We start from the raw sequence: 14,396 nt of genomic DNA on the forward strand, positions 1-14,396 counted from the left end.
TGCCCAACACTGTTCATGACCAACACTTGGATGCATGGTGCGTCTTCAGAGTCAAACAGAATGATGGAGACATTCATTCTCTTATGTCGTCCTACCCCAATTACTGTGGGAGACTAAAACACAACACAGGTTGGAGAAATGAGGGGGGGGGGGGGGGGCACTGTGATGCATGCAGGCAGGGATATCAATAAGGGGAAGAAAATCCATAAAAATGCATTCATGACATCGATAGATCAGTCTTTATTGATCCCCATGGGGAATTCAGGCTTAATAGCAGCACTGCAGTAGGCATGAAACAATGGGATGAACATTTAAACTTAGATAAAAAAATAAAGGGGGGAGGGGTGGAGTAATCAAATAAATAAATATATACATAAAGAAGTAGACTCAAGTGTCTGATCTAGCCATCAGCACTTAAAACTGATCGGAACAATCACCAGAATATGAACATAATATATCATTAAAATGATATCAAAGAACCAAAAAACGTAATCTCAACAGTGAACACAATGACCAATATGCCATCTATTGACTGGACACATTAATAACAGTTAACCTAAGCAGGCAACTGTCATGATACTTTAGTATGCGTCCAGTAGTCCATTAGCACATGTGCCAGGGAAGGCAGGGCTCATTAATCCAAGAACATTTCCTCTATCGAGGGCAAAAATACCTCCTGAAGATGGTTGAACAGGGAGGTTTGGCCTATAGTAGAAGCTATTGCCCCAGCAGAGCCAGTAGAAAGATTATTAATCTTAATAATCATCTTCAGATTCTTCTTCTTCTTCTACATATTCTTCTTCAGAGTCTTGGTATCTATCATGACCCCTGTCATCTACATCATTATCTTCATCGCTTTCATCATCTTCATCGCTTTCATCGGTTTCATCATCTTCATCATCTTCATTGTTTCCATCAGAATCGTCTTCATTGCTTTCATCATCTTCATCAACCATGGGTACATGATCATTCCTCAGTCTGAGAGAAACACATTTGAGACCGTAGAAACGAGCAGGCATCTTCCCCACGGTTTCCCACGTGTCCGTCTCTTCACAGTAGCGCTCGATGTTCTGGGTACACCTACATGAAGAGAGACCAATAGCCATGAGACAAATGTCTGCTGTTAAGCCACCTTTTCACAGACATTCATGGAGAGCAGCAGTGTCTTTACCTGTTGTACATGTCAGCCAGCCCTCCAAGAACGTAGATCTTTCCATCCACCACAACTGCGCTATGCCCGTAGCGTGGCTCTTGCATGGGGGCACACATGGTCCACTTGTACGTCTTGGGGTTGTAACACTCCATCGCGTTTTCAATTACCTCACTCTTTATACAGTAACCTCCTATTAACACAAATTAACAGAATAGTGACTTTTAGTGGGCTCTATTATGCACAGTATGTGGCCAAACTACAGTGAAGTTGAAGTGAGTCTATTATGGAACTAAGATCGGCAGTGGAAAGTAACTAAATACATTTACTTGATTGTTTCCACTTTGAAAAAACCAAACGTTTTACTTCTGCTCCACCATATTTTTTCCTTTTTCTCCACTACAATTATTTGAGTTTACCAGTTACTTTGCAGATTTCTATTATTAATACAATAATTCAAAACATGGCGGGTCACGCTCAAGAAATAAAAAACATTTTTTAAATATTGTTCCATATGCCTCAAGATGAGAAGATGCATAGCCGAAACGTCTGTCAACTTTAATATATTTTATGTTTGGTACTGCAAGCATATTGTTATGCCAATACTTTTGTACTTTTTTCTTAAATGAAATATGGAATGCAGGACTTTTACAGTTGTAACAGTATTTTCACATTCTGGTTTTGCTCAAGTCTTCCACCACTCACTAAGAACCTTTAAAAGCAGGTATACCTGTAACATAGATCTTTCCATTCAGAACACAAGCAGCCGATTCATTACGCGGCATCTGCATAGGAGCGACTTTTTTCCATACAGATCTTACAGGGTGGCACATGTAGATCTGGGTCCGTTCTGGCTTGATAGGAGCGTCACCTGGTTCCAGGAGTACACACACACACACACACACACACACACACACACACACACACACACACACACACACACACACACACACACACACACACACACACACACACACACACACACACACACACACACACACACACACACACACACACACACACACACACACACACACACACACACACACACGTAATAATACAGAATTCTTTGAACATTTTCAGTTAACCGTTATGCTTGACATACAGGTCATGTGCATAAACCTGTTCCATACCAATAAAATAGAGCAGTCCATCTAGTGTGACCACAATCTTTGGGACTTTGTCTTTTGCTGACCCATGAACTCTCATGACCTGCCAGGTGTTGGAGTTGGGCTCGTAGCTCTCCATTGAGATTGTACCCTTCTTCTTCTCTTGGCCACCTACTGCAAACACATATCCATCCAGCACCGCCAGGCCTGTGTGGGATTGTGCAGGGTAAAAATGAAATCATGATCATTAGAACTGATGACCTATGGCTATGATATATTATATAGCCAAAATAGGGATGCTACGGTTAAATTGAATGCCATAGGTGACAATCTTACTTAAATTAGTGTGTGCCTCGTTCATGGGAGCCGTCTCCCGCCATGAGTTAAGGTGAACGTCAAAGCGCCACATCTCCTTATTGATGAAAGATTTATGATAATTATATCCTCCGCCCAAATACAGAGTAGAGCCTGGTGGGAGAAGAGCAGAATTACGAGTTATAATTAAAATAAAGATTTTAATATGCATACACAACTTGAAATGTCTTCATATAGCTTCTATTTTCTTCGTCTGTGTTATTGTGATGTGAGTGTTGTGAGTGACATAAGCTGTGGGCTATACAGTAGTGTACGAACATCACCACTGGCTGCCGTGGGTAACATTCTTGTAGTAAAATTAAGACAACACCTTTCCTGTGAGATGTAAGTAATTAAAATGGTCAAATATCACCGTTCCCACCAGTATCCCGCGGCCAATAACGTTGCTCTATATGAAGGGAAGTGTCTAGTCTACTGCCTGTCAAAATGTACATTTTTCCCACAGAGACTTTATATAAATATATATTTATATACATTATTTATTAGGCCTGGAACCAAGTCATCCAGGCTCCTGGTGAATCATAACCATAAAACATTTGATCATCATTATTTTTTGACACACTGAATCAAATGTTTTATGGTCATGATTCACCAAGAGCCTGGATGTCTTGGTTCCAGGCTTAAAATCAAGTATTTTGGCGAAAGGGCCTACTCTGTGTGGAGTTTGCATGTTCTCCCCGTGTCTCCTAGGGTAGTTAATACCCTCACAAAAACATGTAGTAATCCTGGTCACTATACTGCCTCCCCCATGACAGCCGGGGCGCCTGATGGAGGGGAAGGGAACTGGTTGGAATAACGTGTTCCTTCCACGCGCTACGTCCAACCAGGGAAACTCCCTCCTGTCAGGTGACAAGAAGGTCAGTTGGCTCTCATGCCTGAAGGAAGCATGAGCTCGGCCCTGGCCTCCCTACTGTGGGGGACTGGTGTAGTGCTGGTGTAGGGCTGGTGTAGCGCCCAGGATCACTTAGGAAATTGGCACCGGGTGAAAAAAATGGGTTACAAAAAGTATTTTCGGACATCTCTATGGGGAAAATGTATTGGTTTTCCATCTGTGGCACCACAAAATTCCGCCACTGCTATGCCCTATAGTGGTTTGTGATTCTGAGCAACACTACGTCTTACTTACTATGTCTTTGTTTACTATGGCTATAAAGCCAGCTTCCACCAAATTTCTGGAGCCAATAAAAACGGGAGCCAAGCGTTTGAAAAATAACACGCTCCCTAGCACTTCTCTCTCCTTGTATCCCTTTGTGTCAACTTTTTGATAGATGCTCTAGTTATAATAGTTATTGCAAATATATTGTAGGTTGGCATTACTTGGTCATGTTTGTTTCTGATTGCCATTTAAAAACAAATATTATTTAGATAGCATGATGTTTAGACAGCAGTTAGGTTTGATGTTTACCTGGTATCCTAGTTTCTTTGAAAAACTACATTGTTCTCTTTGCACTTTACAATTATGTGACTCATAACCCTGTTTTTAGTTGACAAGGGGCCATGACTTTTACTCAGTTCTCACTTGAAATGAGCTCTGGATAAGAGTGTCTGCTAAATGCTTAAATTACTGTATACCCTTCAAGAATTGGCCTTTTGTCAGCCTTCGGATTGGTCCCTGACTGACCAGCCAGCAGGCTCCTTCCGCCTTGTTCCGCCTCCTCCTGTTTGTTTATGCCGAATGTGCTAAATATTAGAAAAATATCCAGTTTTTGGAAGAGTCACTCTGATGGTGTTCCTCACCTGACACAACCACAGCAGGCTGCTGCACTTTCAAGGGCAGATTTCCCAGAGTCTTCCATTGATTGGTCAGGGGATCAAAGCTCTCCACTGTGTGAGCACGCCCATCCCGAGTCTTTGCTCCCACCATCGCTATCACTTCAACAAGTGGGGGAGAAGGAGCAGGTAAGACAGAGCAGATTTATTGAATGAAAATGGACCATCTCACACAGGCATGCTGGCCTTTGAATAGATGTTGAGTTTGAGCTTGTCACCTTTTAAGCACCAAGATTTTAAAACATTTCAAACATAGAAAAAGTAGCACATCTAAAAGCTCTCAACGGGTCACGATGCGATGCATTGCAAGCTTGTAGATCTGCTTTTTCCCCCCTAATAGTCATTCAACAAAGTATATAACAACAAAGTATATAGTGCTTTGCACTTTACAATTATGTGTGTGTATATATATATATATATATATATATATATATATATATATATATATATATATATATATATATATATATATAGAACCTAAACGCAGCATCAGGCTCATACATGATACATGAGCCCTGGTAGAAGAGTCTCTATTAGTGAAATGTTATGATAGCAGTCACTGAATGAATCCAGGAGATAACAAATGCATTTTGACATCAAAATGCAAAAATGTAAATTAAAGCTCGAAGTGTAAAATCAAAATACAGAAATTATGATGCGATAACCATTATGAAGCCTGAATAGCAGGTGGCAAACCAAAGTGATATTTTGATTGCCTGGAATTTGTCTCGGCATGAACTAGAAAAACCTGTATGTATGTATTATTTGCACCATCATCAGTGTCAACATGCATACGTAACAGAGATAATGTGATTCCACTTGCAATACCTGTATTACGGTATTCTCAACCTTGAGACCGCCCCCCCCCCCCCCCCCTTGTACCCCTGTAGACTTGGGTAGCAAACCCCCTTCCTTCATCTCAGTCTACTGTTTGAAAACACTCTTTTGAGAATTTTAAGCACCTGTTAATCTGTGTTATTTAGCGTGACAAAAGTTATATTCAATGGGCCTCATTCACTAAGCCGTTTGTAAATTGTGTGTAAATGTTGTGTGTAAAGTGGTGTGTATACTCTCTAAGCACAATCTGACGTGCAATTCATTTGTGTGTATCGCAGGTGTATGGCATGATTATTCTCAGCGTTTCGTAGTTCGTATTTGAGAAGCGTGTTCACGAGTAGATCATTTGCATTGTTCCACGCCCCATTTAATAAAATAAAAGGCAGCAGGAAATATCCAACTTCAAACCGACTTTGCCCAACGTGAAACCAACTTCACCGTGCTAAAGAAGTTCAACTTCGTCGTCAAAAAGAACAGATCTCACGCATCGCACTGCCTTGACAAATTGTGCATCTGTTGTCTGGAAGCGAGTCCCTCGATTGTACGATGGATCAGCTGAATGTTAATAAACTAATGCTCTCATATGTGTAATGAGAATAAGAAAGAAGTTTACAAAGTTTAACCCCACGACCAAATACTACGTTAATACAACGTGGAAAGGACACTATAGAAGCGTTTCTTACTGAACATATCACTGTCCTACGTTGAAATAGGGAATGGATCTGGTCTGACTCTGGAGGACACAGCTAGATTTCCTCCATTATTCTCATCAGATGGTAAAACTTATTAGGCTATTTTGTGGCGTTCATGGGATCAATATATTATAAATCAATACCAGGACATTGGAGGCGCATCTGTTGCCTCCTGCGACATTAAGGCATGATAGTCTATTTTCATCATTACACGAAACTAGGGCCGACACTGGCAAACACGTTGAGGAACTTAATAATTCAGCTCTAAATGCATTTTATGTCTATAATATAGCCTACATGCAAGCAATAGACGTCCCAGGTGCATCCATGTGTTGTTTTCTTTATAGTTAGTGATTCTATTTATAGTGGCTCATAGGAATTAGACTACGTGACAACCAGAAATAGTTTGGTGACCACCGGAGAGACGGGTGACAGCCAGAATGTAGATGGCATCCCGGGAGCAGTATGGCTTAGCGCCCCAGCCTGTGTCTTCCGTGAGGAAGAAGCCCAACAAGCCCACGGTGAGGCCATTCAAGCAAGACGCAAGTGGAGCCTGCAGTACCACCACGGCCCAAGGAACCATCACGCCAGAAGGAAATGTTTGGATCGGGGTGGTGCAGCGGATCTGGTGCAGCGCTCAGGTCCTGGACCTGGTGAGACGAAGGAGGAGCCCGGCCAGGAGACAACCCACAGAGCCTAGTCCCTCCACGTGCCAGAGCCTCCTCAAGTCCCGGCAGAGTAGTTCCGGAGAAGCGGACTGAGACGTAAGTCGGGGCTTGATCAACCCTGGCTGGGTCACCTGGGCGAGGGTGTATGTTGTTGCAAGACCCGAAACACCCTATGACCCCAGAATATAACACTGTTGATACGTCCCAGGTGCATCCATGTGATGTTTTCTTTATAGATAGACATCTTTTTTCTTGTCTTTTATATATGTTGACAAATGGACACAAACATTTTATTTGAGGTTTGGCACTATTGTAATTGATTTTGCATGAAGAATAAAGGAATTCTAATAACATGTATACGAAAGTGTTGAGGCATTTAAGTTTGCTCCTGAGCAGACGTGCGTTTGAGTGCAGGTCTGCCAAACTTAAACAAAAAAGATTGATTAATTAGACTCTGAACGTGGACAGTTGCGTATATGCTCATAAGTACAAAATATGTGCGGACCCGAGCTTAGTGAATGAGGCCCATTGTGTGTAAATGTCATGCCATGTAACGTTACTTGTACGGTGATGTGGGTATCACAGCACGCACGCTATTTTCTTTATGGTGTTTAGTCTTTCTGATGAGTGTGAAGCTGCGCAGGTCCTAACTGTGTCCCTTTCCTACTGTCACCAGAAAGAGTAAACGGCTGCTGCAAACAGTTTCAAAGACTCGGGTGAATTCTGTCATACACCACAGAACGCACACAAACGTACCCGCTACACATGCATGTGTGAGGCATGGTACCTGTGGTCCTGCGTGGGCATGCTGTGTTACAGTAGGGCCGCTCCTTGGCCTCAGAGATGAACCTCTGGCAGCCCTGGTATTCTTTCACCACATCCAGAGACTCAATCACAGTGTGGAGGTAGGAGGGACTGATGAGAGGCAGACGGATTTGCTCTAGTACCTTTAAAAACACATAGAACACAAATTATTTACTAATTCACCTGAGTAATGTGTGAACACTATATAACAATAATCATGCATATTATCAGCAAGTAGTACTTTGGCAATTATGTACTGGAATCAATAAGGTTCGTTTTGTTACTGACTTATACAAGTACAAGCAGCTAAATATATACAGTGAGAAACATAAAACATCTAGTCTGGAGACGTATCGATAGGCAGAGACTGAAAGTTGTTAAATGTTTGATAGTTTCTATGAAGTTTTGCTTGCGATTGAACATGCAGAATCACTTGCGACGCAATGAGGCCTGCAATGGGGTAATTCAGACCGCTGCAAAGGTCTCTGCAACGCTTTCGTCGCGTTGCATTGGTCTGGGCTGGGCGGCTGGCCTTAAGAAATGACTGACCTTTTCAAAGCTCTGCCTGCGGGTAGGACACTTGTCTAACCACAACATGGCAGCCTCAAACACCATGTCCTCCTTGGGCACATCGAGGTCACTGGCAAGAATCTCTGTCAGTCTTTCCACAGGGAGGGAGAGAAACTCTTGCTATTGGTAGAAAACAAAATACAGTAAATTAGCTGATGGATGCAGACCCTGTTTCCATACATCATACTGAAGCAACATTTTCTCCTCTGAAGTGCTCACAGGTGATAGGTGATGTGTTTAGTGAAATGGACATGTGACTGTAGCTTATTAATATAAATTATATCCAATAATTGAGCAATGACTCGTGAATGTTTCTATGCAGGTCTGTCTGGGTCAGTTACTAGTGACAGGCTGAGAAATAGTAATAAAACAAAGATATTGAAGAAAAAGCAAACATACAAACTTGTGAAATGAATGATCCCTCAATGACTGACCTGCTGGTAGATGACACTGAAATGTTCCAGAATGTAATCCATGCTGTTTTTTGTCAACATTTCACACGAGTGGTCCACAGCAAAGCAGTAAATGCCTACACAGTTATTCACATCCATGTGACGCTCCATGAAGTCACAGCAGGCCTTTTGAACAGCCCTGACGTCCCACAAGTTTGATGCTGCTAGCAGGGCCTAGACCAAAAATATTTTTATATATCACCAATGTTGTGTAGAAGAAAAACTGGAATACAATGAATAAGGTTTATGATGATAATACATTACCTGCACATTTGCAGTGGAGATGGACACCTCTGAAGTATAGGCATAGTTCACCAACAAACCAATCATCTGAGGTTCCACTCCACTGATGGTCACCCTTTCCTGTGTAGACTCCCTCATGCCAGATGTAAACATTGCCTGTGCAGGTTGAAAACGTGAATGGTTCACTTGAAGTGTTCAGGGTTTAGGCCTTTCTTATTTACATTGTGTCAACAATGAATTAGATATAGCATGAAGTTAAGTTAATGATAAAACCAACGCAGAATTGAAATATCATTCCCATAACAGCAGCAGGTCTATAAATAAATGTGTATTTACCTCAAAGTATGAGCTAAAGGACGCCAGTACATAACGATGGCAGGGGAACTCCTGTTCATCATCACAGCATAGAATCACATCACACAAGACACTGTTGTGCCGCAGCCTGTTTAGGCCTTCCAACACCTTCTCGGGATGTTTGGGGTCCACAAACATCTCAGTCTCCTGTGAGGATAGAGGTCTGGTGCTGTCCTCCTGAAGTGCAACGACATTGTTTATAAATCAGACAAATAAACAACTACCGGTATTCATCAATGTTGAACTGTTAATGTGGCTTTTAAACTGTCCTTGTGTACAATGTGAAATGTCATATTTTCCCTTGTACGTATATTAGTCCCTCAATGACAGTTTAATGAGTCAACAAAGGTTTCCCATTTCTATCTTGGTTTTTCAGTTAGCATGTTGACCTGGCTGGGTAATCTAGAGTGAGTTTTCTCATCCATAAACCTCTCAATCTTCCCCTGACCCTCCCAATCAGCACCAATCTTCCCCAAACCCTGTCAATATGTGTTGTTTTTATTGTTTTAACCTGATAGTAGATTTATTTTAGCTCACTTTCCAGTCTTCCTCAAGATGTCTTGCCTTTTGTTAGGCCACAGTTGTAAATAAGAATTTGTTCTTTACTTGTTCTGCTTGGTTAAATAACGTGTCAGAAGAAATGTCCAGTTTCATTCTCTTGGCAGCCTGTGGTGATTGACTCTGGCAGGCAGCAGGCAGGATGTTGTCTGCCATGGTTGAGGTGAGGTGTGGTGGAGTGGGTCACGTCTGCAGAGAGAACACACACATCATTACTGTTACATCTGGGTATACGGTAATATCCTCAGTGTTATTTTAACTCTGAGAGGGTACAAATGGAATCTTCATGGAATAAACATGATTCACTCGCCTGGGCCCAAGAGTTCAAAACGTTTAATCTGAGTGGATCAGATTTTGATTTTGGTGTATAAAATATATGATTTGAATAATCAAACTTATATTTCCTATTGACAATGTTTGCTGAGATAATTCTATGATCACAGATCGTATATCAAAGTGATCCCAATCCTGTTCCACGGTTTTGAACTACCCAAAATTCAACCTTTTGAACTCTTGGGCCTTATTGATTAGTGATTTAATTCAATCCAGGCTGGGCATTGGGGAAATTACGTTGTTTTGTGGTCAAATGTGATAAAGGTGTGAAGTAACTTCCACCATGTTTAAAATGCAAAGAAACAGCTTCTTGACTTGTTAGCTTATTATGTTGTCAGTAACCTTTGTTTAGTCAGGGGAGATTTGTTGAGCATATCAATTATTTTTCGGTAATGTCCTGGCTACTACTCAGTTAACAGAAATTTGTAACTGGGAGCTTCCCCAGTACAGTACTCTCCCAGTTACTTTGACAAATTAACATGGAACGCGTTCTCAGTGAGTGCAAATGACTACAAGCATCATAATGTCTCCTATGTAAACTCACATTTATGTGTATTGTGGCATTAAACAACATGTCAAAACACAACACATCCTAGAGACACACAAGTTGAGGAATAAATGCTAGTTATACTATGCAGATATATTACTTGCTCACGTTATCGTTAGTCAGATTTGTTTTTGCTTGACCACAAATGCTAAGAATGGTATTTTATAGTATGTTGTTTAGAAAGACCTTTAGGTTTGATGTTTACCTAGTATCCTAGTTTCTACTTATGTGACAATTGTATCATATGGTTTGTCGACTAGGGATCATGCCATTTACTTTATGCTCTTAGAAGTTGCTCTGAATAATAGTCTGCTAAATGCCTACATTGTAATTGTAATGCACAAGGTGACCACAGAGGAGCAGCAGAGAGCCATGATAAAGTACCCCAGCAATGCAGATCAGCATTAATGTTACAGTGCTGTGTAAGGAATGTCGATATTAGGAGTGCAAGTGCAACAGTTAATCAAACTAACAGATTGAATCAATAATAAATAATTGTCGATAATTTATAATTTAATAAAATAGTCGATTAACAATAAATCCCAAATGTGGGTATGTCATGCATTACAGGGGAAAGTTTCAAAAACGCTTATAAAACCTTTTGTAAAAAAAAGTTGTGAAAATAGCTGTTCTACAAGCTCACAATGCATCGTGATGTGATGCGTTGTGAGCTTGTAGATCTGCTATTGCATCTGGTATTTTCACTATTTTTGCAACTGTAAGGTATATATATATATATATATATATATATATATATATATATATATATATATATATATATATATATATACATATACATATACATATATATAACTACTATACTGTGATTCTTCATTATTCAATTAGTTAGAAACTAAGTAATCAATAGAATAATCACTAAGAAAATAATCGTATATAATACGCATACAAATGATAAAAACATAACGTAAACATGTATACTGTACAACAAACTGTTGTATACATACTGTAAACAAACATACCTCGTTGAATAAGTCCAACAACCTAGTGGACACAACAGACAGCCGCACACAAACAGCAATGGAACTAAATAAACAATGAAATATTCACTTATAGACGTTTTTAAACTGAGAAGAAACTAACTTTCCTCCCGCGACTCTTCAAAGGAAGGAAGTACTACTCCTGTGTGCAGTGTTGCCAGGCTTTGGATAGAAACAAGCACCAGGGCTAGTATTATGCTGTCAGGGGCAGTGTTGCCATGTCGTTTTATTATAAGCGACTTTGGGCTTATTTTTCTGTAAAGTTGCTTGTAAATATTGTTAGTTGCGGGTTTTTTGGGGCTTGTTTCCTAATGTTGTTTAAACCAGTAGTTCTCCAACATTTTCATGTCAAGAGCCCCCAAATTAATATGTATATTTTCCGCGGACCCCCATCTGAAAATATGTTATGCCAGGGACCCCTGTACAATATTTGTGTTGTTAAAATGGTTAAAAAGTATTCCATTTTTTTTTTTTAACTTTCTTCAAGATTTTTTTTTTAAATAGCAAGCTCACAACGCATTGCATTGTGAGCTTGTAGATCGGCTATTTTGAAATAGCCAACATATATGTTTAAAGGGCGAAGGGCTCTCTTCTTTTGGGCTTGTTGTCATAGACCTGGTTGCTTATTTCTCTCACAAACTCTGGCAACACTGGTAGTCAGAAGGAGGAGGAGGACACAGTTAGTGGTTACACCTCTTTGTGCAGGACGGAAGTTCTGTGTGTTTAAAACGTATAAAAGTGAACATTTCATTGTTTATTTAGTTCATATTTCATTGTTTATTTAATTACCATTTATTGACGGACTAATTTCATTGCTGTTTATGTGCGGCTGTCTGTTGTGGCCACTAGGTGGACTCATTCACTTTAGATTTGTATGCGGACACAGCGAGGTATGTTTATTTGACGAGGTGTGTTTACTTTTGTTCATTACATTTGCGTTAGTTGTACGATAATATACACGATGACGTTATGTTTATGTCATTTATATGCGTGTTGTTAGAGCTTGTTGTTTATAGTTGAACGTTGGATTGCTGATATAAGAATGGTGTAAGATAGCCTTGGATGAGGATCACAAGACGGTCATCTGTCATGACTGTGTCTTGGATGATTTTCAAAATAAGTGTTTGCACTTTCTCCATTTTTGGTCCGTACATCTTCATAAACGTTCAGATTTCAAATATAAAGTGCTTACCCCATGGCCACGGATGTTATAATTATGTACGGCCCCTCAGAAGTACCCGTATGCTCCGTATTGTTCAATAAAAATCATTTTAATCCGATCGGTGGCCATGTTCTCCGTGTGTTATCAACTACGCGACCCTATCGGTCGGTAGGTGTATTGCACTCTGATACATTATAACTCTATGAGAAAATGGCCATCGATCGGATTAAAATGCTTTTTATTGAACAATACGGAATATACGGGTACTTCTGAGGAACCGTACATAATTGTAACATCCGTGGCCATGAGGTAAGCACTTTATATTTGAAATTTGAACGTTAATGTAGATGTACAGGCCAAAAAGGAAGAAAGCGCAAACACTATTTTTGGAGATCATCCTAGACTGTCATATAATATATACATTCCCCTTTCATTCATTATTTGATCTCCAGGAAGGTTACTGATGCTGGTTAGATAATATTACTACAGTACTAATAAACACTGAGTAAATATTTCAGAATCAGAATTCTGCTTATATGTGCGTGTTAGCACATATGAGGTATTGGTCTCGACGAGGTTGGTGCATTAGACTGAAATCAATTATAGAATAGAAGCATTTTCAAATTGTTTACAACTATACAAATATGGAGATTCCATTTGTACCCTCAGAGTAAAATTTTACTGTCTAACCCAGGAGTGATCTTAACTGCTTCAGAGCACATGCTGAACTTAGGTGCGAGGATGTTCGCCTGCGCATACATCCTGCGGCACTGTCTGTGAATATCATCATCGTCTGTCATGTGTTCTGTAATAAAATGGCCGAAATACTTGACCTTACTACAGACATTGAGAACATTAAAATAAAGTTTAAAATCAGGAAATATTTGACCCTTGTGCTCTTTAGTTCTACAGATTAAAACAACACTCTTACTGGCATTATACATGACATCATTTTCAATACCATACACAAATGTTGAGAAGCTGCTGGAGACCAGCGCTACTTGGGCTTGGGCTCAGTACCACTGAGCCCAAGTGTGAGCTTGTAGATCGTCTATTTTCACAATTATTGCCTCTTTCTTATATTATTTGACAATTTGGCTAATGTTTGACCAGAGTAATGTTTGTTTACTACTTTTGATGCAGTAATGGTCTTTTTTAATTTCATTTAAAAGTCCTTAAATTGTCACTTTGCTGTCATCTGGGGACACCCCCAAAATGATTTTTGGGGGTGACCCCCCCTGGGGGTCCGACCCACAGGTTGAGAACCACTGGTCTAACCAGATGTAACGAGAGGGGTCTGTCTGCAGACTAGGGGCGTATCCTATTGGGGCGTATCCTATTGGGGCGTTTCGCATTATAGGGGGGCGTTTCGTATTCCTCGGGACCGTACTCCTAGGAGAGCGGGGAATATAGGACCTAACCTAAACCTAACCCTAACCATAACCTTAGTGGGGCAATGTGATACGCCCCCTTTCTGAAACGCCCACAATGAGATACACCCCCTAGTCTCACAATGAGATACACCCCCTAGTCTGCAGTCTGCAGATAGACTCTGTTGGATGTAACAGTAATGTTGTGTGTTCTCTCTGCAGACGTGACCCACTCCACCACACCTCACCTCAGCCATGGCTGAGAACACCCTGCCTGCTGCCTGCCAAAGGCAATCGCCACAGGCTGCCAAGAGGGTGGGTGTGGACACTTGCTGTGTGTGTGTGCGCGTGCATGTGTGTGTGTGTGTGCGCGTGCATGTGTGTGTGTGAGAGAGATATTCAAA

The 14,396-nt window shown here is 40.6% G+C and overlaps 1 protein-coding gene across 1 annotated transcript; it reads right to left on the bottom strand.

Annotated features, from left to right (window-relative positions):
* Positions 1 to 225: 225 nt before the first annotated feature.
* Positions 226 to 11,575, bottom strand: LOC308104215 (kelch-like protein 21). Its single transcript, XM_080454573.1, has 13 exons — positions 11,443 to 11,575; positions 9,631 to 9,771; positions 9,007 to 9,201; positions 8,692 to 8,826; positions 8,410 to 8,601; positions 7,955 to 8,095; positions 7,389 to 7,548; positions 4,372 to 4,506; positions 2,596 to 2,727; positions 2,284 to 2,466; positions 1,881 to 2,021; positions 1,172 to 1,343; positions 226 to 1,080 (listed from the first exon to the last, which is right to left on the bottom strand). The coding sequence occupies exons 2-13, from the start codon at positions 9,736 to 9,738 to the stop codon at positions 756 to 758; spliced, it is 2,019 nt and encodes a 672-aa protein (XP_080310699.1). The 5' UTR covers positions 9,739 to 9,771; positions 11,443 to 11,575; the 3' UTR covers positions 226 to 755.
* Between the last annotated feature and the right edge of the window lie 2,821 nt (positions 11,576 to 14,396).

This window comes from Gymnoscopelus braueri (assembly GCF_963280865.1).
Source record: "Gymnoscopelus braueri genome assembly, chromosome: 17".
Lineage (NCBI taxonomy): Eukaryota > Metazoa > Chordata > Actinopteri > Myctophiformes > Myctophidae > Gymnoscopelus > Gymnoscopelus braueri.